Genomic DNA, 27,817 nt, shown 5'->3' on the forward strand with positions numbered 1-27,817 from the left:
ACTCAGGAGGACCAGATGACTGGGCAGAGAGGAGGCTTGGCAAGAGGTCTGCTAGACATGGAGGAGGGAAGCCGGAGGAGAGATAAGGCAAAGAGGACCCTGGTAGAGAGGAAGCAGACCCAGGGGTCTGGAAGGAGGAGCCACTGAACAAATAAGTTGGTATAGTAACATCCCTGCAAAGCATGAACTCATAACTTCCTTGGCTTCTGCTCTGCTTCATCTTATCCCTCTGTCTGGACCTTCTCCTTCTCAAGCAGGCAGACACCAAGGGCTGAAATACAGACATGCCCCCAAAGGGCCACTTGATACCCAGCTCGATGAAGTCAGCGAAGGGTCCATCATCCCCATCACTAGTCTAACCATCCACAGGTCAATGGAAAGAGCCTTGCCTTTGGAGTGAAAGGACCTGGGTTTGAATCCTGGGTCATTCTGGGCAAGTCAGCTCTCTGGGCCTCTATTTTCCAACTCATAAAATGAAATGATTTCCCCAGATGGTTCCTTCCAGCTCTAGAGGTATGGCCACTGCCTGGGTCCTTGAAACCATGAGAAGCTTCCCCACCATGTTGTGCATTCCCGCAGACTACTGAGGAGTCACACACAAAGAATGGAAGGAGTGGGGAAGCTGAGCTGCTTGGTCCAGATTCCTTCTCCTAACCTAACCTAAGAGCCCCGAGATGTGCTAGGTCATCATTGCCACAGTGGTTAAAAGTGGGGTGGTGATAAGCTCTCTGCCAAAGTATCTCATCTCTCCATTTAAAAGTCAGTGGAGAACATGCCCCAGATTTGGGCAAATCCCACTATCAACTTTAAAAAAATCTACTTTATTCTGATCTCCTAGAACTGGATCCTTGGGTGGGTTGGTATTAGGAGGTTTCAGGTTCCAAGGGAGCTCATTGGTCTTATGAGCTCTGTGACCGTAGACATCAGTTAGCTAGACCTTAAGAAACATCTCTTGGTGGCAAAAATTATGCGCTTGAGAACATGAGCCTTGGGGAAGAAGGGGATGGACAGTTCTCTACATTGGGATGGTTTGGGGGGGGGCAGCTGGGTAGTGCAGTGGATAGAGTGCAAGCCCTGGAGTTGGGAAGTTCTTGTTCAAATCTGGCCTTAGTCTCTTACTAGCTGTGTGACAGATCACTTAACTGCTGTCTGCCTCAGTTTTCTTACCTGTAAAATGGCAATGATAATGGCACATACTTCAGAGGATAAAATTATACACTATTTGTAAAGTGCTTTATAAAACCTTAAAGTGCTATATACAATATTAGCTAGTAATATTATCCTTCGTAAAGGCAGGAGCATCTATGGATGAGATGAATTACATACACTTCAATCTGAGAGAGAGAGAGAGAGAGAGAGAGAGAGAGAGAGAGAGAGAGAGAGAGAGAGCGAGCATAGGATGAAGAAGGAACACAAACCCACAGCTCCCCCTTCTTCTGTTCTCCTTAATGCTGAATTATTTACAGGAACAGAAAACAGATCCAGCCATGTAATCTTTTGATTTATGGAGCCCGCCGGGAACCCTGACACTGTAATCATGGCTTTCTGGCTTCCCAGGTAAGAAGCCTATGCCAACTTTCCTCCCTCTTCCCCTCTTCCTCCTCTTCCCCATTTACTCCCCCCATTCCCCACTCCTTTCCCTGCTTGCTTCCAACCCACTTTCCATCCTGGGCAAGAAGGAATAAATCGGGGGGGGGGGGGCCCTGGAGGTAGTCTGACAAATGATTTATCACAAGCTGGACCTCCTACATCCCTGGAATGCTGAGGACAGGATATACCTACAATGGTCTTGTTTGAGGTATTTATGGATGGATCAGGGATGGAGGGATGGGAGATAAGGAAGATGCTAAGGAACACAGATTTAGAACTAGAAGGGACCTTAGAGGTCATTAAGTCTAACCCTCTCATGTTACAGAAGAAGAAACTGAGGCCCAGGGAGGTTAACTCTGGGATTACAGAGCTATTAAGGTATCCAAGGTGATTTGAACCCCTTTTTCCTGATTACAAATTCTTGGCCCAATCCACTCTTGTGTTGGTTTCATAAGTTAAGGAGAATTCTGTCCTTTGATATCTACTGTAAATAGTGCTCCTCAATAGGACTTCTTTCTCCAATTAGTCCCCAAAGTGGTCCCAAGCCAAGTCTCCTCCATTAGTCACACATCTAAAAGGTCACCTCCTCCAGGCAGCTTTCCAAGACTCATCAGGGAAAAAAAACCCCAAACAAAAAACAACAAAAACTAAGTTTTCCCCCAACCCAAGGGAGAGGATATGCAAAGCTCATCATTCCATCCTACCCTCTCCCCACTCTGATGCTATTGTGTCATCTGATACTCCACCCAAAATGGATTTATCCTTGAATATTACCTAATGCTGATTTAAAACCCTTTGGCTCAGGTCCCCTGGAACTCCTGCCTCCCACTGGGATAGCTGCTGTTTCCTTGGGGGACCTTGAAGTGCCCACCTTGATGATGTCCTCATTGTTGGACTCACACTCCACCAGGGCTGAGACGTCCAGAACCAGGCCTGTCACCTCAATAGCAATGACCTTTACTGGTATGGCTACCGTCCGGCCAGTCAGGATGGCCGTGTTGATGATCTCAGTGTCCTGTGGGGCAGAATGAAATAGACAATGTTTGGGTTTTTTTTTTAAAGGAGGCTGTCATGATTCTATCCAGCCTCCAACCTGTTTCATTTCCTCTATCATCTTGGAGAAGAAAAACATCAGCTCTCTTCATCTTCCCTTCTAACTCCTTCTCCACTATCCTCAATACTCTTCCCCCTACTATTCACTCTTCAGATGAAGGGTACATCAAGTATGTCTGTCCTTCCCCTTGCACTGACATACGGGTTTGGGTTCATAAACAAACTCAGATACGCATGACCATATGTGCACAGACTCACAGTCACACATGCTCAGGTAATTACATTCAGTTCTCCCCCTCATGGTTGTACCACTGAGGTATCTTTCTAACTGACCTGGATAAGCAGCCTATTCCATGACTATCCCTCCAATGGACATGTATATAAGCAATCCCCCAATCTGTATCTCCACCTGTTGGAATTACTTCTTCCTACTCAGTGCCATGTCTTCCATGAAGTGCTCCCAGACTCCCCCAGCTGAAAGGGATCCTTTTCCTCAAATTTTCCTGGATCACTGGGTCTGGATCTCCCTCTAAGGACACACCCAGACCTGAATCCATAATTCTATGATCCTTTGCCCTCATATTCTTCCTGATATCATACCTATCTCTGTGTACATATTGTTCCTTCTCTATTAGAGGATAAGTCCCTTGAGGTCAGGTACCATGCTGCTGGGTTTTTTTTTTTTTTAAATCTTTGTATTCTTAAAGTAGAGCAGAGTGTCCTTTTATAGAGCAAGGGCTTGATAATTGTTTGTTGAATTGAATTAATATTAAACATCACTGTCAGATATTATCTCACAAATTCACTCAGTCACTCCTACACTCAGTCCCTTAGTTTTACCACAATCACTGTCTTCCTTTCTCTCCCTCCCCACCCCTTCCTTTTTCTGTCTTTGTCTCTCTCTCTGCCTCTTTCTGTCTCTCTATTTCTCTTTGTCTCTCTCTCTCTCTGTCTCTGTCTCTCCCAGACCGAGAGAGAGAGACAGAGAGACAGAGACAGAGACAGAGACAGAGACAGAGGGATCTGGAAAAGACCTTGAAGTCACCTAGTTCAACCTTCTAATTTTATATATGAGGAAATTCAGGCCCAAAGATTAAATGACTTGAACATGGCTAAATAAGCAGTAAGTGGAAGAGTTAGAATTTGAACGTAGGTGCAGTAACTCCAAATACAGTGCCCTTTGTACTGTACCACACTGCCCCTATGACATGCACCCAGTCATATGCACACAGTCACACACACATACCTTGGTGAGCGCATGTATGTGATTATGCAATCGTATACATATACTCACTGATCAATTAATCAACAAGCATTTATCAAGCACCTCTTACTCCTCCAGCTCTGTGATAGATCTATGGATACAAAGACAGACAGTTCACGTCCTCGAGAGGCTCCCAGTCATCAGAGAAAACAAAGTGAACATGTGCAAATATGTAGGAACCATGGGAGGGTGCGTTAGCAGCAGGGGGTCACCAGGTAGCCCTCTGTCATTAGAAAACAGCATTACATACATGAATTCCATCACAGGCTTTCGTGCACTTGGGATGTCTCTCACCATAGCCAGGGGCAGAATAGCCTGTACATCCCTCTGGATGACGGTCAGCTCAGTCACTGCCCTCTCTAGGTCGGGCAAGGGACTCCTGCCTCGGTAGTCGATATGCCACATGATCCGGCGCTTCACAGACTGGCTGGTGAAGTTCTCCATCTCGAAATCCAGCTGCAGGATCTCCAGGGGTCCCTCGCCCTCCCTGCCGGGTATGAAGGTGATGGCAGCAGGAGGGATGAGCTGGAAGGGCTGGGGGCGGGGCATTCCTCCCTGGTGGGAGGGGGGAGTCCTGAGAGCAATCTAACTGGTAGCGAGTCAATCTCCCTGACCCTTGACTAAGTAACTGGGAACTGGAATCCCTCTAGTCCTGCCGCCCTCACCTCAATCCCTGGCCTTTCCAAAGCTTCCCCAGCTCTCTCATTTTCCAGCGGCTAATGCACTCATGCCCACTGTCTCTCACCTTCTGGCTTGTGCCTGTTGGCAGACAGGATTCCTGGGTTCTGCCTTCATTGGGGCTTCATTTTTTTTCCCTCTAAAACTCCCTCCCCACTTCTGTCTGGCAATTCCTTCCTGCTTTCCTCCTTCCCCCATCCGTGGTGCAGGATGGGAAGGGTCAGCAGGGGCACCACCCTCCAGGGAGCTCAAGATGGCTACTGGGGCTGACCTGGGGAGCAAGGGGCCACTTTGCGTCCTGGACACATCCACCGTGGCGGTTGAGTGTTTTCCCCCTGTGAGCAGCTCCGAAGTTACCTGCCACTGGACATTTCGGGCCTTGGTGCCCAGTAAGGTTACTCCCTTCTTGGCCTTCACCCTGAGGACAAAGAAGGAGGAAGATGGGGCCCGGGAATCATGGTGGGGCCCAGAGCTCCTTCCAATTCCAGAGGTCACTAACCAGCACCATTTACCATGGAACCTTAGTCTAAGTCAGGATGAACTAGCCACCTGCTTTGGGCTCTGAAGTGTATTCCCTGTGCCTGGGGGAAGGTGATCCAATTAACCTCTTTGCCGAAGGGAAGGGGAATTCTCTCACAGCTCCTGGGGTCCGGAGGATGTGCCTCAAATCACTCCAGTTTGAAGCTAGATCTAGTGAGCCTTCTCACTTTCTAACACTCCGGTATTACTGGCTGGTTAAGGTTGATGCTTCCCAGAGGTAGCCTTATTTGCAATTCAATTCAATCAATATCCACTAATCACCTACCCTGTTCAAGGCTACTCATCTAGGTGGGGCAAGGACAAACCTGGCTTCCCTCAAGGAGTTTAAAATCTTGTTAAACTAGCCAGGAGAGGGGAATGCTTGACCCAAAGGAGTATCTCAGGCACAGACTTGGGTGAGGAGATAGACTTTCTGGACGTGGAGAGAACAGAAAAGGGGCTGCCTTCTACACCTCAATGTATACTCTTCAGTGAAAAGAGGGAAAAGAACGTGGGTTTAGAGTCTACCTAGTTGGTGTGGTGAAGAGAGCTCCTGGAGTCAGGAAGACCTGAGTTCAAATCCAGCCTCAGATACTTACTAGCTATGTGATCTTGGGCAAATCATTTAACCTCTGTTTGCCTCAGTTTCCTCAAGTATAAAAAAAAAGATAATAATAGCACTTCCTTCAGGGTTATTTTGAGGATCAACTGAGATCATATTTGTAAAATGCTTAGCACACAGTAGTCACTTAGTAAATACTTATTCCCTTTGTCACTACCTGTGTGACTTTGGGAAAGTCACTTAACTTTGGTTTCCTCATCTACAAAACAAAGGGATTAGACTAATGTCTCCAGTGCCTCTATGATCCTATGATCTCATGTAGACATCCGGGTGGGATTGTTGTCTATTCATGAGGCACTGGCCTCAGCTGGGTTTCCCATTTTCTGGGAGGCTCGGAGTCTAGGAAGTCATGACATTTAAAGGGACTATGTTGGCCCGCAATGAGTCTATAATTACATTCGAATCTGCTGAAGTGTGGATCACGCACCAATGGGTCTTTGCTTTGCTGAGACATTCCTTGGGAGAGACTCGGAAGAAGCTCACTCTGGGAACAAAAGCTAAAGCCTAAACTGCACTTATCCTCTCTTACCAACCCTCTTCCTCTCTGCCCTCCCCTACCGCCTAGGGACAAGGAGATTCCCATGACCTTCCACTAGCCCACTCTGCCAAGTAGAAGTCAATGTAATTAACCTTGCAACTTCCCAATGGTGCTTAATGAATATGGAGAGAGGCTTTGATGTTGCCAGCTAGCTCACCTATTGGGGTCTGAGAGGCAGGCAAGAGGGGACCTTTCCTCATTGGGGACCCCTATCAACTTCACAGATCCCAAAGATCATCCTATTTGCCTCCTCCAATTCCCCTATGAACATGCAGCTAGGGAGCCCAGTTGATAGTGTTGGACTTTAAGATCTGAGTTCAAAATGAGCCTCTGATACTTACTAGCTGGGCAAACAAATCACTTACCCTCCCTCAGGCTTAGTTTCCCCACTGGTAAAATGAAGATAAATATAGCACCTGTCTCACAGGGCTATTGTGTGGATTAAAGGAGATAACATATATAAAATCCTTTGCAAACCCTAATGTCCTATATTAATATTTATTATTGTTATTGTTATTATTAGTTAGCATCTCTCACGTTCCGCAATCTGGACCTTCCTGTCCTTAGTCCAACCCTTCCCCCACTTTTTCTCTAGTAACCCTAAATGAAGGGGGCAGGGGATGGGTCTATGAGGTAGGTGAGACAGGTTGATGATTCCCATTATACAGATGAGAACACTGAGGCTCCAAGGGTTCTCACTTGCTCAAAATCAAGTTCAAGGTGAAGCAGGAACTAGAACTCAAAGGAGGGTCAAGTCCAGCCTTTCCTGAAGGTAGCAGGAAGATGGAGACGTTTGGCAAGTTGTACCTCTGTTGGTTTCTACAACTCTCTGGAGAGCAATAGGCTCTAAACCAAAAAGGTAACAGAAGGACTTACCTGGATTCAGATTCTGCTTCTGAGACATTAAGTGGGTGACCCTGGGTAAGTCCCTTAGCCTCTCTGAGCCTCAGTTTCCTCATCTGTAAAATGAGGGTGTCTGGGCTGGATGGCCTGCAGGGTGATTCTAAATCTGATTCTAGGACTACACCCTGAGCCACACTGACGCCAGATCCCTTGTACCTGAGGGTGAAATGTTCCACGCTGGGGCTGGAGGAGGAGGAGGAGGAGTTGGGCGCGAGATAGAGGAAGATGCTTAACACTTCCCCAGGTTTCAGGGGTCGGTCTGGGAGGCGGATGATCAGGTTGCCGTCCAGCCGGTGCTCCTGAAGGGCCCGCCTGGGCGGCGGGCGGAAAAGACTGATGCTGCCTATCCGTAGGAGCGGGTACTGGGTGGGGCCCTCGGCCCGGGCTGCTCCCCCGCCCCGGCGGGCCCCCTCCCCACCGCAGCCGCCATTGGCATCAGGGGAGTGCAGTCTATAGTAGAGTTCGGCTTGCTGGCTTTCCCCGCCAGGCTCGGGCTCCAGGCCTTCGGGGGGCTTGCGGCGGCCAGGGGGCGGTGCCGCCGGGGCAGGCGGTCCGAACCAGGCCAGGGGCAGCTCGACCCTGACCAGGCAGGTGGCCAGGCCTCCGCTCAGGCGGCAGGAGCTCTTGACTTCGTGGGCATTGCGGAAGGCATGCAGGCGGACGCAGGGCAGTCTCTCGGTGGCCCCGAAGTCGTCCCAGTCCCGGCCCGCCACGTAGAACAAGACCTGGGCCACGGGCTGCGAGGCGGGCACCCGAGGGTGCACAATGAAAGCCCGAACCTTCCAGTTGACCGTCAGCCTCTCGGGGATGTCTAGAGTGCTGGCGGGTTGCAGGAGCTCCCGGGCCAGGACCTGGCTGGTGCTGAAGGGCCCCAGAGATACATTGAGTATGGGCAGTTCCTTCGTCTGGAAGACAACGAAGGGTTCGGAGCGCTGCAGGGGCCCCCCGCCGCTGCTGTTGGCTGTGGGTGGGGGCGGCGGCTGCACCTCTCGAAGGAAGAAGGCCAGGCGGGTGTGAGACAGGCGGTAACTGACGGGCAGCACGGGGGCAGCAGGCGCCTCTGGGGGCATCGGCGTGGCCAGGTGGGAGGAGCGGCCGGAAGCTGGACAGGACAAGGAGAGCTCAGATCAGGGAGGTGCGGGAACTTACCTACCACTGTGTCCCCCTCCCCCCTTCCCCCAACCCTCTCAGACAGGACCCGACCTCCTTGCACCTAGAGACCACAGTATTCAAAGCAGAGACTCCAGTGGGTAATAACTATAAAAAAGCATTATGAAGCCGATGCTATAGTGAATAGAGAGAATGAGAACCCGAGTTCAAATCCTCTTTCTCATATTGGAGACCCTGTAACCCTGTGTGACCCTGGACAAGTCGCTTAATCTTTCAATGTTCTCGGAAACCCTGTGAGACTTAAATTGCAAAGATGCTGACCTTCGCTGGTAGAGGAAGTCCCTTCCTGTGGGGGTTGCCTGTACCAATGAAATCCCAGGGGCACTCTGTGGCATTATTTCCATTTCAGTTAAACTTCTCGTTCCCCCGCCACCAAATAAGGCACACAAAATTCTCCTGAGTAATCAGATCTGTGGTTTACCTCGGTGCAAATAGCAACGATTCAGAGGGTTTGGGTTCCAGTCTTGGCTCAGTCATTTATTCCCTGTGTGACCTGAGGCAGATTCAGTGAAGGGTTGATGAATGTTTCCCAGAGATGTTGGAAGATAGCGGGCTAAGCCCCAGAGCAGCAAAAGAGGTGCCAACACCGTGTTCCCCGGAGACTTACAAGGGAAGGTGGGAACCATTGTTGAGAATGCTGCTTAATGTATTTTCCTACTATTTGCCCGGCATTTCTATTTTAAGTAAATTATCTCTTTTTGCAAGACTTACATAATGTACGACCTATAATTAATGTTGTCTGGTCGGCGGGAGAGGTGTTCAGAGAGGAAAATAGGTTTTTTTTTTTTTTTTAAAGCAAGAATCTAAGTAGCTCTGAACTCAAACTGGCCACCAATACCCAGAGGTAACATAAAGGGATGTGACACTTACAAATGAAATTTTTCATTCTTTATCCTTCTCTTAAGATTCCCCAATCTCTAAAAATAAAAATAAAATAAAATAAATATAAAAAGATTTCTCCAATCATCTCTCTCTCTCTCTCTGTCTCTCTGTCTCTCTGTCTCTCTCTCTCTCTCCTTCTGTCTGTGTCTCTGTGTCTCTGTCTCTCTCCGCTTCTAGCACTTGGGCTTTAAAGTACTTCTTTGCTTGTATCATCATTCAGGGACAGTTTGGGAAAGCTGATCCCCCACCCCCACCCCTTTCCCACCCACTCTCAGCAGGTATAGAGCACAGGACTCGATGTCAGGAAGACCCAAGTTCAGATACATATTAGCTGTGTGACCCCGGACAAGTCTCTTAATCTCTATATCTTATCTTGTTATTTCCATTTTGCAGTTTCTTCATCTATAAAATGGAGATAACCATAGGGATTGTGGGGAAGATCAATTTAGTTAACACAGAAGGAGATTTGCAAACTGCATACACATGCCACCCAGTTTGTCCCAGAAGCTGGTCCTTCCAAATGACCAGTTTGATGGCCTCTTCCCTGGACCTGAGGCCTGGCTCTTTTGCAGGGCCAATGGGCACAGGTGATCTGGGGGGGTGGGAAATGGAAAAGAATGTTTTCTGAGATGAGAATGATAGACATCTTCATGTTCAGGTTGAGATGGGAGAAAGTCTGGGGAAATGGACTTCTGTGTGTGTGTGTGTGTGTGTGTGTGTGTACGGTGAGGGGGGCGGGGGGGGGGGAGCACAGGGATCATGAATGTTGTGAAAGCCAGTGAGGACAAAGCCCTTAGGCACAAAGTAGGGCACTCAGACCTGTAGGCTGAACACCTTGAGCACTGGTGTATTTCAAGTCCCAGGACCCAGTCTCAAACATCAGACCTACAAACTAAATATAAAACAAGGGGGTTGGAAGATGACCTCGAAGGTCCCTTGCAGCTCTAAATTCTGAGATCCTAATCTGCCCAGTAGAGATGTCCTCATTGCGAGGCTAGCCCTGGCTGAGACTGGGATAGATCCTAGAGCTCCAGGGTGTGTGTGCATGGATATGTAGCAGGTTAGGGCAAAGAGGGAAGAGATAAAAGAAACTTCCAATCTAAGCGGGGCTGATAGATCATTTCTTTGTTCAGCTTGACCCTCGTCTCCCGACTCCTGCTTTTGGTAACATTTCCAAGGCTGAATTACTTGAAGAAACACACAAAGGACACATTCTCTCATTAATTAATTCGACCAGCTTTTACCAGTCATCTGCTATGTCCCTGCCCTCAAAAGGCATAAATCCAGGTGGTGGGAGGCAAGAACGTAACATTTAATAGGATCAGTAAATGAAAAACAATTTGAGGATTCTGCTCTCCTCCCCAGTGCCCCAGGTCTGATGCCCAACCTGGAGATTACTGGGACTTGATGTAAGATCGATCATCAGGAATGCAGTTTAGTGCTCAGGTGACTATAACCTTGCCACCATGGTCACACACCCTCCCCTTTTCATCTAACCATTATTTGTGATCTTCCACATTTGAAAGTAAGCTTCTTGAGGGCAAGGGCATCCCTGCCTCCTTATATTTCTATTCCCAGTGCTGAGCATAGTGCCTGGAACATATTAAGAGCTTAATACCTGCTCTGTCTACCTTTCTTTCTTCCTTCCTTCCTTCCTTCCTTCCCTCCCTCCCTCCCTTCTTTCTTCCTTCCTTCCTTCCCTCCCTCCCTCCTTCCTTTCTTTCTTTCTTTCTTTCTTTCTTTCTTTCTTTCTTTCTTTCTTTCTTTCTTTCTTTCTTTCTTTCTTTCTTTCTTTCTTTCTTTCTTTCTTTCTTTCTTTCTTTCTTTCTTTCTTCCTTCCTTCCTTCCTTTCCTCCCTCCTTCCTTTCTTCCCTCCCTCCTTCCTTCCTTTCTTCCCTCCCTCCTTCCTTTCTTTCTTCCTTCCTTCCTTCCCTCCTTCCTTCCTTTCTACCTTCCTTCCCTCCCTTCTTTCTTTCTTCCTTCTTTTCTTTTCTTTCTTTTCTTTCTTTCTTTCTTTCTTTCTTTCTTTCTTTCTTTCTTTCTTTCTTTCTTTCTTTCTTTCTTTCTTCCTTCCTTCCTTCCTTCCTTCTTTCCTTTCCATCTACCTATCCATCCATTTATCTGTCTGTTCATCCATCTGACCATCCATCCCTCCACCCATCCATCTATCTTTCTATCTGTCCATCCACCCACCACTCACCCACACACCCATCCATCTGTCCATCCATCCATCCATCTATCCATCCATCCATTTATCTATCTATCCTCTTATCTGTCTGTCTATGGCAGAGAGCAGGGGTCATGACCTGAGACCCCACATTCCCCTTCTTCTTGGGGGCTAAAGGGAACAGCTGCAGGAACATAGCAGGCACTTCCTGCTCATTAGGGACTCTGACATCATATGGGGGGGTAAGGGGGGCTAGAAGAGAGAGGAAGTTGTCAGAATCGGTGACCCTTCCCCACTTCATCCACCCACGGGGGACCCTAGAGCTTGCTAAGTGGCACTTAGCTCTCCTTAGCCCCATCCCCAGTTCCCAAAGCTCTGGTCTGACCATCTGGATGCCTGCCAGGCCCAGCTGAAAGGAGGGAGGAGATGACCAGATGGACTCAGATCAGCGTGAGGGAGAGGGTTGGATAAATATACCAGGCCTTCCCCAAGGGTGGAGTAAGAGGTGGGGGATGGTGACACAGGTGTGTGTGTGTGTGTGTGTGTGTGTGTGTGTGTGTGTGTGTGTGTGTGTGTGTAATATCACAGTGAACAGCACAGGACTAGCAGTGAGGAGGCCTGGGTTCAAGTCTCAGCTCTATCACTCACAAATTGTGTTACCATTGCCATGCTGGGCCTCTAGTTTCTCCAGCTGTACAATGGGCATGGTGAGATCTGCCCTGACTGCTTCACAGACGTGCTCAGGGGATCAAATAAGACAGAATAAATGAAAGTGCTTTGTGATGCGGTAGAAATGAAGATGACTTTGGAATCCAAGGTGGTTGTTCAGTTTTCAGTCATGTCTGATTCTTCATGACCCCATTTGGGGTTTTCTTGGCAGAGATACTTTCATTTCCTTCTTCATCTCATTTTACAGATGAGGAAACTGAGGTAAAAAGGGTGAGGTGACTTGCCCAGGTAGTAAGTGTATGAGGCTGGATTTGAACTCAGAAAGAAGAGTCATCCTGACTCCAGGCCCTTCACTCTGTGCCACCTAGCTGACTCAGATTCAATTTCCAACATTCAGCAGATGTGTTCTAGCTTCAGGTCTTTGGTGAAGTGGGCAAATCATTTAACTTTCTTACACCTATTCTCTCATCTATAAAGTAAAGGGAGTTGGACCCCTGGGGTCCCTTCTTGCTATAGCCCTATGATGCTATGATTAGATAACCTACTATGTGCCAGGCACTATGCTAAACACTGATAGAATACAAAGAAAGGTTTTAACAAACAGACCCTGCTTTCAAGGAGCTCATAGACAAATGGGGGAGATAAAGTGTGACAACTATGTACAAGTAAGATTGAGACAGGATAAAATGGAGATAACCAATAGAAGGAAGGCACTAGAATTAAGAGGAAAGGGCAAAGGCAGAGACTTTCTTATACAAGGAGGTAAAGAGAGTTGATGAGAAAGGACAGCCCTGTCCATTGTTGAGTTGTTTTCAGTCCTGTCTGACTCTTCATGACCCCATTTGGGGTTTTATTGGCAGAGATACTGGAGTGATTTGCCATTTCCTTCTCCAGCTCATTTTACAGATGAGGAAACTAAGGCAAACAGGGTTGTGACTTGCCCAGGGTCACACAGCTAGGAAGTATCTGAGACCATATTTGAACTCAGGTCCTCCTTACTCCAAGCATTCTATCTACTGTACCATCTAGCTGCCCATAACCCTATCCAAGAGAACAGCAAACTTCTAAGTTTCCCCCTGTTTATGGCCCCTATGCAGTCTTTCAGCATGAAAAAGAGGACAAGACTGTACTTGAGTATAAATGAACAATTGTTAACTTCCTGCTCTGTCCTAGGCACTGGCTAGGTCCTGAGGGAAACAGGGAAAACAAAGCAACCCTTGCCTGCAAGGAGCTTACTCTCTATTGGAGGAGATAGAAATCAAGGTCAGAAACTATGTGTATACAGAGAATTCCAGTACAAGGCAGGGTTAAAGGACATAAAGGGAAAATCTCAATGAAATAGTCTAGGAGATTTCAAGAAGGAAGATAATATTTTTTAGTCGGGGGTTCAGTGAAAGGTCTATGGAAAGGGTAGAAAAAGGAGAAGTGACTTAGAAGAAGGGGAAGTTGACAGGTGAAAATGTAGATGTGCCGTCCCAGCCTGGAGCTGCCTGACAAATGTCAGGGGCAGAAGCTCAGTTAGTTCTGAGAACAGCCGCTTGGCCAATGTTGTTTATCTGTAGGGTGAGTGGGCAGAGTGCATAGAGAATTGGCTTTGGGGTCTGGAAGACCAGCCTCTGATGAGTCTTGGCTGGGTGACCCCTGCAACATCCCTTCCCCGTATTGAGGAGGTTGGACTTGCTAGATGACCTCTGGGGTTACTGACAACTCTAGCTCTGTTACCCTGTGGTCTGCCTTAGCCCGACCCAACCTCTAAGGAGACAGCACAATCTTCAATCACCCAAGCTTGAGCACCCTTGTCTTCTCCCTCTCTCTTAATCTGTCTCCCTCCCCCTTAATCTGTCTCCCTCCCCCATCTGCCAAGTCCCCTTGATTCTCCCTCTAAAGCGGCTCTCATTTATGCCTCTTCTTCTGCACTCACATAATGCCCCCCGCCCAGTTCAGATCCTCCCCATGGCTCTTTTCACTTCTTATAATTGCCTCTTTAGGTGGGGGGAGAAAGGGTGAAGGGAGATTAACATATACCCAGATATACAGTCATTTCAGGAAAGAGAAATTTGGGAGGGTTTTAGTGTTAGAGAAGTCACATGGGGCAGTGGGTGGAAAGCTAGTCTTGGAACAGGAAGATCCAAGTTCAAGTTCAGCCTTTGACCCAAATGGGCAATGTGATAAAATAATGGAATTGGGCAGACACCCTGGGGCCCCACTTGATTGATTTGTTTGAATTGGGTGAGAATGAGAAACTGACTAAGTACCTACTTAAGGATGATTGGATGGAGGCTGCACCTGGCTGGCCCTGTTGATGTACTACTAATGTCAGCAAGAGACCACTCTCAACCAACACCGGCTTGGCGGTGAGAGATTTCACGTGGGCTGCTAGGAAAGGAAATTGCTTTCTTTCTCTCTCTCTGGCTATACCAAATTAGATCTGAGCTAGGATTTCCATGGTATAAGGAATCTGTTCTCAATCTTTCTCTCTTCACTAACTAAACTCTTGCTGAATTTATCAGTGATTTTAGCCAGCTTCCCCCCAAGACTAGGGGGGGCACATTAGAACCCACAATTTAGAGTTTAAACAACACAGCAAGTAGATTAACCTCTGAATACTCTAAGCCAGGAGTGTCAAACTCAAATAGAAAGGGGACCACTAAACCAATCAATCAATAAACATTTATTAAGTGACTACTGTATGCCAGGACAGTACTGTGCTGTCCCCTTCTGCTAAGTGCTGGACCATATCTAAGGATGCCTGCAGCCACACACTGACTTAGAAAACCACATAATAATATGTCCTATTGTATTTTTATTTATTTTGTTAAATATGTCCCAGCTCTATTTTAAGTTGGCTCGGAGTAGTACTGAGGGGGTGTAGCAGATGAATTTGACACCTCTGCTTTAGACAAGTCTCTAACTAAGAATGCTGACCTGCATTGAGAAAGTTTCCCAGATAATGAAATCATGGAGCCAACCCCTAGCCTAAGTACATTTTTTTTTTTGCAGGGCAGTGAGGGTTAAGTGACTTGCCCAGGGTCACACAGCTAGGTAAATGTCAAGTGTCTGAGGCTGGATTTGAACTCAGGTCCTCCTGAATCCAGGGCCAGTGCTTTATCCACTGCACCACCTAGCTGCCCCCAAGCCTAAGTACTTTTATGTTGAGGCAGAAGCCAGAACTGCAGGAACTCTGGAGGTTTCTGCCACTTTCTTGGGATCACTTTGAACCCAACTGGAAAGAGAATCTGGGAATCCTAATTCCCAGGTTAGTGCTAGCCTAGGCTATTTCAGTGTTTACCAGCATCCTCTTGGGTAGCATGTGTGTACATGTGTGTATTTGTGTGGATAAGCATGTCAGTGCTCATGTATTCACATAGTGCCTTGCACACAGTTGGGACTATGTGATGCTTTTTTTTAATGACTGGATCAACAAAAGAATGAATGAACAAATGTACACACTTATGTGTGCATGCCAGGCTGCATACCATTGTACTCACTACTTGTATCTCGGCTGTGGCTGTAGAACTTCCTACAATTGTTCTCCAGCCAGCAGGGTGCCTGGAAAGGGCAAAGAGGGAGAGAGCCGGGAAAGAAAATCCCTCTGAATGTTTCATAAGGTTAGATGCAGAGGAGGGAATCAGCCCAGACACAATGAGAGCAACAGCAGAGAGTGTGTGTGACTACATGTGCACCTCAGATACATACATAGACACTTAATAAACACAGAGTCTCTCTCTCTCTCTCTCTCTCTCTCTCTCTCTCTCTCTCTCTCTCTCTCTCTCTCTCTCTCTCTCTTTCTCTCTCTCCCCTCTCCTTCCCTTACCCCTCTCTCTGTCTCTCTCTGTCCCTCCCTTCCTCATTTCTCTTTCCCTTTCTTCTCCCTGTCTTTCTATTCCCTCTTCCCCTTCCCCTTCTCTCTGTTTCTCTCCATCCCTCTCTTTTTCTCTTCCCCTTCCTCCTTCCTTTGTTCTCTCTTTCATATACACAATACAACACAGACACATTCAAATACACCTCTCTTAAATACAAGGATTACACAGGGAGACTATAATTTTCTTCTCTAGGAACCTTTAAGGAATATGTAATATATATTTAGAGCTGGAAGGGACTCAGAAACCATTTACTTTGACATTTACTGTCCCCAACCCCCATTTTACAGATAAGAAAACCTGAGGCTGGAAGAGAGTAAGTGATCTGCCAAAGATAACATAGGACATAAGCCACAAAATCATAGGTTTAGAGCTGGCAGGGACCTTAGACGCCATTGAGTTTAACTTCCTTATTTTACAGATAGGGGAAACTGTGTCACTGGGGATCTGGGTGACTTGTCCAGAGCCACGCTGCAGGTAAATAGAATCCAGATCTTCCTGACTCCAAGTCTTCTGCTCTAATCATGATGCCTTCATGCTGCATCTTTTGGCAGGGGTGGGGGGGGGGTGGGGGGTGGTGAGGGGAGTAAAAAAAAAAGATTCTAATCCAGTTCTTCGGACTCCCAATCCAGAACTGTTTTGACACTAGAGACCCTCGATTCTTTATATCTTCCCCTTTTCTCCACTCACAAAGCCATCACCTTTGTCCTAGCACTCACCACCTGAGCCTAGAATAAACGGTTGCTTCCTAATTGGCTTCCCGGTCTCAAGTCTCTTCCTTCTCCGATTCATCCTACGCGTCGCTACTAAAGTGATCTTCCAAAACGATCTTCCTACAGCACAAGCCAGACGGCCGTTCTTCTACTTAATAAACTCCAGTGGTTCCCTATTACCTCTACTATTAAATACAGACTCCTCTGTTTGCTCATTTGAAGCTGTTCACAACTTGGCTCCAAATGACCTTTCAAGCCTCATTATACATTAGCACCATCCATACCCTAAAGTCCAGCCAAACTGGCAGGAATACTGTTCCTGGTACAAGTCATTCTATCTCCCTGCTATGTGCTTTTGTATTTATTATTCTCTGTTTCATTTTTCTTCTGGAATGTAATCCCTTCTCACCTCTGCAGCCTAGAATCCTTGGTTTCCTTCAAGGCGCAGTTCAAGTTCCACCTCCTAAAAGAAGCCTTTTTTGAGCCCCCCCCCCCCAACTACTAGTGCCTTCCCTGACATTACCCTTTTAATTTAATTTTTATATTTCATATATACCTTGTATGTCTATTTCTCTCCTATCTTTTCATATATCTATACTATCTACCTCTCTGTCTGTGTCCAGGACCATGTCCATGTTTGTGTCTGTATCCATGTCCATATATGTGCTTATGTCCATGTCTATGTCTATGTCTACATTTCTGTGTTGCCTCTCCCAATAGAATGGAATGGAATGGAATGGAATGGAATGGAATAGAATAGAAGAGAAGAGAAGAGAAGAGAAGAGAAGAGAAGAGAAGAGAAGAGAAGAGAAGAGAAGAGAAGAGAAGAGAAGAGAAGAGAAGAGAAGAGAAGAGAAGAGAAGAGAAGAGAAGAGAAGGAGAAGAGAAGAGAAGAGAAGAGAAGAGAAGAGGACTTAGGTCTTTGTATTCCCAGCTGACTGGAATACATATTAATAAATGCTTTTTGATGGACTGGCATCTGCTTTAAAAGCAGTCCAGCCTAGAGACAGGGAGATGACCTTTGGTCCTTGGTAATTTCTGGGTCACTTTTTAGCTCCCCAAATAAGTAAGATCATCCTGACTCATTTGGCTTTGACAGTGTTGTGTAGAAGGCAGTCATAAGAAATATTTAAGTAAAAGAGAGGGTTTCTCCTCAGAGAGCTTACAGGAAATACAGTCATCAAGGGGTTCCCAGTCTAAAGGGGAAGAGACAGTATCTGCCCTTAGGGAACTCCCAGTCTTTCTTATAAATGGACCCTAAGTTCCTTCCTTGTGGGTGCTCCCAGCATGATAGACACAGATGATCCATTTCAAGGAAAATGCATAGATTGTCACCCTTCAAAAGACTACCAGTGTTAAAGGTCACCCCAAGACCATAGGTTTTAGAAAAGGTTGACAGAGGAGAAAAATAAAGGGACCTGGGAAGCAGCACTTGGCTTTGGAAGGCAGCCAGATATAGTAGAGAGAGAGCTGGTCTCAGATGCAGAGAGACCTGGGATCGACTTTGGAGGCACACTGGGGCTTTCTGACTTTCTCAGACTGTAAATTGCAGAGAAAGGTGCCTGCTCATATTTGTACAGGGTTGGAGTTTCCCATTCAATGAAATCACAGGTCTAGTCTGTATCCTCACCCCTCCCTTGTCCTTGCCCTAGTACCTGGCTATCAGGATCAGTTCATAGCCATCTTCATTACACAGGTGGGAAATGATCCTGGTGCGAAGATTATGGCTTGAGACTGAGGTTTTGATAGGAAAGGATTTTCAAAGTGATTGGGGCCATTGGATTGGTAGGGGCGGGGGGAAGAGGTAGAATTGGGAAAGGCTTCATGTTGAACAGGGGTTCTTAACTTTTTGGTGTCATCTGCCCTTTTGGTAGTCAGTCAGTCAACAAGCATTTATTAAGTGCCTACTATGGGCCAGGTGCTATGCTACGTGCTGGTCTGGTGAAGCTTCATACTACTATGGTTTGTTGCCTACAATCCTAACTGAAGGATGTGCTAAATTTCAATAAGAGGTTAGTGAAAAGAAACACATAATGTTTTTTTTCTCATTCCAGTTCGTGGTATACTCTGAGTCTGTGGACCTCAGGTTAAGAACTCCTGATGTAGAAGGTGGCAGTTGATCTGAGTTTTTCCTGATTCTTGTCACTCCCCCATAGTCCCACCTCCCAAATCAGGTCCCTTTCTTTGAGTAGGTGGAAAATGGGCAGAGAAGAGTCTGCCTCTGGGAGGCTGGAAAGGATCCTAGATTTAAACCATAGATATCATCCAGCCCAAACCTTTCATTTTACAGGTGAAGAAATAGCTCCAGAGAAGTTAATAAGTAACTTAGCCAAGGTGACAAGGGCCAGAAGTAGTAAAATCTGGATTTGAACCTTCGTCTTGTCTGGTTTTGTCTTTATTTATGTCTTCAGTGCTTAGCACCTTGCCTGACACATAGTAGGTTCTTGTTTTGTTTGTGTTTTTTTTTTTTTTGTGGGGCAATGATGGGTTAAGTGACTTGCTCAGGGTCACACAGCTAAGTGTCAAGTGTCTGAGGCCGGATTTGAAGTCAGGTCCTCCTGATTCCAGGGCCAGTGCTTTATCTACTGCACCACCTAACTGCCCCCACATAGTAGGTTCTTAATAAGTACACATTGATTTGATTCTTTCCACTGCCCCACTAGTGGGATGGGAAAGGCTTGGTCCAAGGAGGAGCGGGTGGCACAGCCAATCCGGGCCTAGAAGACAAGCTTTTGAGGTGCCAAGTGTCAAGGGAAAACTTGGGAGAGAAGGGGAGGAGTTCATTAGCCCTGCACAGGGTGGATAAAGATTCCCATCCCAGGATGAATCATCATCACTGCAAACCAAACTCCACAAATCTCTCTCCAACTCTCCCCCACTAACCCTCCTCCCTCCTGAGATCAGAGACGCTCCCTGCCCCAAACAGCCCAACCAACAGTTTGCTCCTTGCTGGGGAGGCTGTAACCTTAAATTATCCCCTCTAATCGCCTGCTATTCTGGCTAATATATTAACTACTTGGTCAAAGCACAGGTCGTCCTGATGTAAGAAGCCATCGGTGGAGGGAGAATTTGCATTCTGTGGCCTGCAGAGAAATCCACTAATTCTTCTAAATTGCCCAGTGCAGAGAAAACCAGCCTCTTGCCTCCCCACCCCTCTCCTTCCCCCAGCACCGGGGAAGGGAGGGAGCTGTTATTGTGGGAGAAAAGCGCCTTGATTTCTCAGTCTGGCTTTACTATAGATTTCTCAGATCCATCTCTTTCACCTGCCAGTGACTCCGGGCAATACTGTGAAAGGAGCTTTCTTAAATCAACAAGCATTTGTCAAGCACCCATTACCTGCTGGGCATTGTGCTAAGTAGTAGGGACACAAAGAACAGCCAAAGCAGTCCCTGCCCAGAATGGACTCTTGGATTTGGTATCTGATGACCCATATTCAAATATAGGACCTGATACTCCTTTTGTGACCTCGTAATACAGTGATTAGATCCCTAACTCTGGGGTCAGAGACCCTGAGTTCGAATCCAATCTCTGCTGATCACTACCTGTGTGACCTTGACTAAGTCACAGCCTCTGGTTTCCTCAGCTATAAAATGTGAGAGCTGGTCGAGGTGGACCAACTTTGATGTCCCTGCCAGCTTCAGACTATGATTCTATGTCATTTACCTGTCTTGGTTCCTCTTCTGAAAAAGAAAATCTCCCCATCCCCACAAAAGTCCTATAACCTGTCACAGAGGGGAGGACAAGGGGAAGAGGGAAGTCATGAACCAGACTGGGGTCATTCCACTTTCCAAAGAGAAAGTATCGACTACTTTCTCACCTCCCCACATTAAAGGGCATTTTAATTCTTATTTTATTTTTTGTATATTCATTATTGAGATGAGTACACACAGTTTTCTGCTTGAATGAAAGTTTCCTGAGGACAGGGAATGTTTTCATTTGTTATTTTAATCGAGCAAAGCAACTGACACATAGTAGGTGCTTTAAAATGGCTGCTGCTTGATCATGCAAATATTAGGGAAGGTAGGTGATGAAGTAGATACAGTGCCCATCCTGGAGTCAGGAAGGCTCATCTTCCTTAGTTCAAATCTCGCCTCAGATACTTCCTAACTGTGACTTAACCCTGTTTGCCTCAGTTTCTTCATCTGTAAAATAAGCTGGAGAAGGAAATGGCAAACCACTCCAGTAGCTTTGCCAAGAAAACCCCAAATAAGGTCACAAAGAGTTGGACACAAGTGAACAACAACACCATTGCAAAATTATTATTAGAGAGGAGGGAAATGAGTCTTGGCTAGATTAAGTTACTGACCCAAGATCACACAGCTCTGAATCCTGCTGCTTCGAGTGTGAGGATTGAGTCTTAATCTTTGGCAGTGGTACAAGCCTTTCTCTGCCTTCTGCTTAGCTCACTGTCCTGAATGAGAAGGACTGGGGCAGTACTTTTTGGCACCTCGCCTGGGAAAATGGGTGACTGCTGTTGTTGTTTGTCCATTCTCTAAGAGGACCATGACATTGGGGTGATGTCATGACTCATGACTTGCAGTGAATTGGAGGCAATTGGGGTTAAGTGACTTGCCTAGAGTCACACAGCTAGTAAGTGTCTGAGATGAGGTTTGAACTCAGAGCCTCCTGACTTCGGGGCCAGTACTCTATCCACTTCACCAACTAGCTGCCCCTAGACACTGTTAGGTCTGTCCTCTTCAGGTGGACCCACTCCTCACATTGAGGCTCAGGCAGGGGCCTGGAGACAGCCATCGTCTAGGCATACTCATACCCACCCTAGCTCTTGAGACACCAAAGGTATAGAAGCATCTTCTCTCTGTTCCCAGTGCCCTGCCTCAGAATGAGAAATCCCTACTTCTCCATGAGCAGACTCCAGTGTAGACATTCCAGCCAGTTGAGACCACAAGCCTCCCTGTTTTATGACTAATACTGTTGTATTTGCAGCTATGAAGTTTAGTGAGGTTTGGTTTTGGAAGAGTGGTGATAGAGGATTAAAACCTGGCAGGAGATCGTTTTCTTTATTGGGCACTCAAGGTCCTGCACAGATAATTTAGACATACCTTTGACCCCTGGATTCAGATCTAGGATGTCTGGCTCCTTGCTCTTCCACTAACTGATTGTGTGACTTTGGGTAAGCCCCGATCCCTCCCCCTTTCACGCTTCCCCTGCTTTATTTCCCTTCTCTTCAAAACAAAAGCAACAGATTAATTAGTTTCTAAGGTCCCTTCAGGCTCTAGTAGTCTGTTAGCCTCTGTTTCCCTATCTGTAACAACTGGTGGTTGGGAGGGGGTTGGTGGTGATAGACCAACTAAATGACCTTTATGGTGCAGTGGCTAGAGTGCTGGCCTTGGAGTCAGAAAGATGGGTTCAAATACCACTTTGGATACTTGCTAGCTATGTGGTCTGGTGGAAGTTGCTCATACTTCTCTGAGATTCAGTTTCTTCATAAGCAAAATGAAGGAATTGGACTATATACCTCTAAGATACTTTCTGGCTCCAAATCAATGATCTTATGATTCACCATGTCAGAGGTGGAGATTGGGGGTGTGCCTGGGAGTCAGAACTCCCAGATTCCTTTACTGCCACTTCTACTAGCTCATTTTGTAGACTACTTTCCAATCTACAAGATGGGGCTATGACCTTGCCAGATAAAGAGATGCTATTTAACCCCCTCATCCAGGTTTCATAGTTTTGGGACAGGAGGCGGATTCTACTCCCTCAGAATGCCCACTTCTCATCTTGCTCCATCCATGGACCAAATTCTATGCATCCTTCAATGCTCTGCTAAAGTCCCACCTCCTTAATGATGCCTGGAGAGAAGGTATCCCTCTATGTGACAGCATCAGAACTTCCAGGTTGTTCATTTGAGACTTTCACTTGAAAACCCAATGCTGCCAGTAGGCTGGGGTCTGGAGCCAGGCAGGGAGGGAGGGGGAAAGGAAGGGGATTCGAGGGAGGGAAAGAGAGAAGAAGGGGGAAGGAAAGGGGAGGGCAGGAGTGGGAACCGCCTGATTTTATGAGTTCTAATGAAGATCAGATGCTTCCTTTCTTTCCTACTAATTGCCCCCAAATTAAAACTAATCACTTGCAATTAAAAAAAAATTCTCGTTAGAGTTTGGTGTTGCTTGAAGGCAAGTAGCATTGTAAGTGACCAAAGAAGGAGGTTCAGAGGGAAGGTCTGCCTAGGAAGGGTGTGTGTGTGTGTGTGTGTGTGTGTGTGTGTGTGTGTGTATGGGGGAAGGCGGCATGTCAGGGCTTAACACAGGAGGCACCAGAACACTGCATAATTCGCTTGGAGATCTTCAAGAGAATAGAGCAGTCAGGCCTCTTGGGCATGTGATCAATAATACATAATAACAATGATCTATAACATTAATGAAGGTGATGAATATTAATAACAGTGAGCAAAAAGAATAAGATTGATGATCAATGATGGTAATGATAACAGCGATCAATGAAATGAGGCATAATGATGATATAGACTTGGTATTAGTTTCTGATCAACTGCCTTCTCCTGTGTCTCCAGGGTCCTCCACAGGACGAGGAGGGGGATCAGAGATATATATGCCTAGATGTGGAGGCAGCAGGTGGCCCAGTAGATAGAGTGCCAGCCCTGGAGTCAGGAAGGCTTATCTTCATGAGTTCAAATCTGGCCTCAGATTCTTACTATCTGTGTGACCCTGGGCAAGTCACTTCACCCTGTTGGCCTCAGTTTTCTCATCTGGATAAGAAAATGGCAAACTACTCCAGTGTTTTGTTTTTGTTTTGGGGCAGGGCAATGAGGGTTAAGTGACTTGCCCAGGGTCACACAGCTAGTAAGTGTCAAGTGTCTGAGGCCAGATCAAAACTCATGTCCTCCTGAATCCAGGGCTGGTGCTTTATCCACTGCACCACCTAGCTGCCCCCTACTCCAATGTTTTTGCCAAGAAAATCCTCAGTGGGTTTCCTCAAATGGGATGAACAACAACAATGCCTAGACACTAATTATTAGTGGGGCCAACAAGGCATGGGGGATACCATGGACCCCCTACACTAGAAGACATTAGAAAGGTACCTCAAAGGTCACCTAGTCCAAATCCCTTATTTTACATATGATGGTGCTGAGGTTAAGGGATTTATCCAAGGTCACACAGGTAGAATCAGAATTTGACCGTAGGCCCACAGATTCAAGATTCAGCAATGATTCTACCGTATCATGCTCCCCTCTCATGCTATGGTAGAAAGGCCACAGACCTGGGAATCATAAGACTTAGGTTCAAGTCTACTCCCAGCAGCCATAACTAACGTAACACTAACATCCTGGGCAAGTCATTTGGGATAGGTAACTTTTTTTGAGGCAATCAGTCAAGTGACTTGCCCAGGGTCACACAGCTAATAAGTGTCTGAGGCCAGATTTGAACTCAGGTGCCCCTGACTGCAGGGCTGGTGCTCTATTCACTGCATCTAACTGCCCCTGGAATAGGTAATCTTGCAATTGTCATATGACCAACCCTGACCAGCATCCTTCAAAGAAGTGGACTTGACTTTCAGAAGGTCTGAAGTCTCTGCTGAGCCAGAACCTAGACTTTCCAACCGTCTCTCTGGCTATGTCTACATGTCTGGGCAGTCTAGCACAACGGTGACAGATGCCAGAGACATATCCAAGGGACACAGGAAGGACACACCCTGCTGGTGTCCCTGACCAGAGGGAAAGAGAATACAAGGATAAATATGCTGTGGAGAAAGGTTGCTTCTCTATACTGGGAGTGAGTCCTACCTGATGTGGGGGATGTTAAAATTGTCTTCAAGTGTTTGAAGGTCCATGTGGAAGATGGAATAATCCTGTCCAGCCCAGCCACAGAGGAGAAGAATCGGGAAGATGATAGTTGAAGAGTTGTAAGGGATCTTATTGGTCATCTATTCCAATTCCCGCCAGTTTATGGAGGAGGAAACTGAGACCCAGTTAGGGGAGGTGAATTTCCCAAGGTCACATAGGTAGTAAGTATCTGATTTAGGATTTGAACGCAGGTATTTGGATTCCAAATTTTTCCATTGAGAACCAAAAGGATAACGGTGTCATTAGAGGGAGCTGAGTGGCCCAATGGATAGAGCCCTGGCTTTAAAGTTAGGAAGGCCTTAGACACTTCTTAGCTGTATGACTCTGGACAAGCCACTTAACTTCTGTCCCCTTCAGTTTCCTCATCTTTAAAATGGGGATAATTACAGCCTCTACACCAGCCCTACAGGGTTGTTGTAAGGATCAAATGAGATAATAATTGTAAAGTGCTTAGCACAGTGCCTATGGTAAGCACTAAGTTATATAATAAGTGCCATCCATATAAATGTTAGCTCTTAAATCACAGCTATCTGAAAGTAGGGTTGGTTGGCTCAGGAGATGGTGTATAACCTATAACTAAAGGTCTTCAGGTGAAGACTGCATGATCCTTTGTTTTGGAAGTTGTAGAAGGGATTTTAGTTCAATTTAATTCAAATTCAAGGAGAGTTTATTATGATTGGATATTATTATGGTCAGAGTTAGTCTTTTGTGTGTGTGTGAGTGTCATGGACTCCACTGGCAGACTTCTCAAAATAATGTTTTAAATGTATCAAATGACTTGGCATGGTGAGATGAAACTGTCGTCCCAGCCACTAGGAAGGCTGAGGCTGTCGTATCGCTTGAGCCGCAGAGGGTTAAGCTGATAGGGTGTTCAAATTAAGACTGGCACCAATATGGAGAACCCCTGAGAAAGTGTGTGTGTGTGTGTGTGTGTGTGTGTGTGTGTATCTTTCTCTGTGTGGGGGTGGGGGTGGGGTGGGAGGGGCCTCCAGGCTGCCCAGGGAGGGGGCCGGCTGGCTCGGGCTGGAGATGACGCAGGTCAAAGCTCTGATGTCAACAAGCAGTGGGATCAGGCCTGTGAATGGTCCATGTACTGTCAGCCAGATTGAGATAAAGAGACCAAGGAAAAGTCTCCAAAAATTAAAAAGGCAAAATAAATGAACGGATGAATGAATACAATAAATTACTTAGGATTACAAAGGAAACCAATTAAATTGAAATTTAGTTATTAAAACATGTATATGTGTATGTCTATATACCCATCCATCCATCTGTCTGTCTGTTTGTCCGTTCGTCTCTTAAACCACATTCACGGAAAGCAGGTAACAAGCCCCTGAAATAGAAGATCCCTGCTGTCCCTTCTAGCTCTGACCTCTCATCCTGTGACTCCTTCCCCCTTCACTCAGGCTCCCTCTGGATACACATAATTAATTGTAAGGGGCGAGTCTCGCAATCATCAGTAATGACTGCATCTCTCCTCTTGATCAAGCATGATGATTGTATAGAGCCTTAATGGCATGGGTAGAAATACCAGTGCACAGAGGGTGGAGAGGTAGATGGAGTGCTCACTTCTAAGCAGGAAGACCTGGGTTCAAATTGTGCCTCAGATACTTACTGGTTTCATCACCTTAGAAAAATCACTTCGGGATTCAGTTCCCTGTTGACCTGTAAAATGAGGACATTGCATGTGGCTTCTAAGGTTCCGTCCAGTTCTAAATCTCTGCTCCTGTGCCCCAAATTGAATTGAACTGGGCTCCCTTCCCAAGCCCATGATTCAGCTGGTTGTATCACCTTCTTCGCTGTGATAACACCAACTCAACAATACTATCCATCTACCCTTGCTCTCCAAAGAGAAAATACAACTATAACTAGCATTTGATTGTCTAGTGATGACATATCCATCCAGGACTGCATTAGCCCATGTGTTCCCAAGGCATGTGTCTAGGGGACCACCAAGGTGAGCCAAAGCGAAGCATTTAGCTTACTTAGGTCCTCTCCCAGGTGAAGAAATGGGAAAACAGGAAGCAAAGAGATTGCTCCTTACTCTCCACTGGTGTCGTGGAGGGCAGACCCATTAATCTCAAGCCTCTAGGTAAGGAATAGGATGGGCACAACATCCCCAGTAGCCAAGATGAGAAGTATAGCCCTTGAGAGGAGAACTGCCCCAAGGTGCTAGGCAAATATTCTGGCTCATGGGGGATGGGATATAAGCTTAGTCCTAACAAAGATGCGCATGAGAAAGCAAGTCAGATTGGTTTGAATCACTGGGGTTCATCCAAGAGATTGGTGACTGAGTCTGGAGGACTCATTTGGTAGGGGTTAAGAGGAATTAAGAGAAAAGCTACCTGTCTCTTGGACTTTTGGCTGCTTTCCTTTGGAATTCCAGTGAAGTGGGGGACCCCCACCCAAATGATAATGGTGTAATGGAATGAGTGTTTATTAAGCACCTACTATGTGCCAGCCACAGTGGCAAACCCTTTACAGATATTATTTCATATGATCCTCACAACAACCCTAGGAAGTAGTTATTATTTATTATCCCCATTTTCTAGTTGAGGAAACTGAGGCAAACAGAGGTCAAGGGATTTGTGCAGGATTACATAGCTACTAGGTATCTGAGGTAAGAAAACCTTCCTTTTTCCAGGTCCAGTCTATATCCACTGGGCCCCCTAGCTGGCGGAAGAGGCCAGAAAGTAATAATCCATTTCCTTGACCTATCTGAGACACTTCTGGAAGTTATGTAGGAATTGGGAAGTTTTCCTCATCTTGGGGATCTTTCTGGTTATTTGAAACAAGGTGGAGGATTGAGACATCCTAATGCCTGGAGGTGGTGGGGTGTCTAATGCATCTAAACTGGAACCTGTGTCACTCCCTTTCCCCCACTGGGGCCATTGGGATGGGTAAGGGCAGGAAGGGAGAAACACAGGGTTCCGTTTGGGTGCATTAGTGTCCCCGCCACTCACTTCTTTGCTCCATTCCCTGAGGGGCTCAAAGGTCTCAGTTCTTAAGTCTGAGCTCCCTCCCCTTAAAGAATCCTGGGGAATATTCATCTGGGGGAATCTGAGGCCCAGAGAGTGAAAGTCATTTTCCCCAAGGTCATGCAGTGAATTGGCAGAGAAAATAATGAGGGTATGTAGCTGACTCTGGAAGACTTCTCTGCAGAGAAAATAGGAGCTGCAATGAAGCAGCATGGCATATTGGAGAGAGCTGATTCAGGAGTCAGAGACCCTGGGTTCAAATACCCCCTCTGATACTTATTACCCTGTGATCTTGGCCAGATCTTCTGACTGGTCTGGGACTCAGTTTATTCTTTTGTCAAATGGGCTAAATGGACTTTGAGGTCTCTTTCTAGAACTAGGATCCTATAATTCAG

At 46.4% G+C, this 27,817-nt stretch overlaps 1 protein-coding gene across 1 annotated transcript in view; it reads right to left on the reverse strand.

The window, feature by feature from the left end:
• Nucleotides 1-27,817, reverse strand: part of TMEM132E (transmembrane protein 132E) — a 120,376-nt gene that overhangs the window by 7,414 nt on the left and 85,145 nt on the right. The window contains exons 4-8 of the mRNA XM_044003589.1: nucleotides 15,532-15,604; nucleotides 7,324-8,269; nucleotides 4,857-5,003; nucleotides 4,202-4,394; nucleotides 2,462-2,605 (exon numbers count right to left, since the gene is read on the reverse strand). Coding sequence (XP_043859524.1) covers nucleotides 2,462-2,605; nucleotides 4,202-4,394; nucleotides 4,857-5,003; nucleotides 7,324-8,269; nucleotides 15,532-15,604 — 1,503 coding nt within the window. The remainder of the gene's footprint in view (nucleotides 1-2,461; nucleotides 2,606-4,201; nucleotides 4,395-4,856; nucleotides 5,004-7,323; nucleotides 8,270-15,531; nucleotides 15,605-27,817) is intronic.

The sequence above is a fragment of the Dromiciops gliroides genome, chromosome 4, assembly GCF_019393635.1.
Source record: "Dromiciops gliroides isolate mDroGli1 chromosome 4, mDroGli1.pri, whole genome shotgun sequence".
NCBI classification, from domain to species: domain Eukaryota; kingdom Metazoa; phylum Chordata; class Mammalia; order Microbiotheria; family Microbiotheriidae; genus Dromiciops; species Dromiciops gliroides.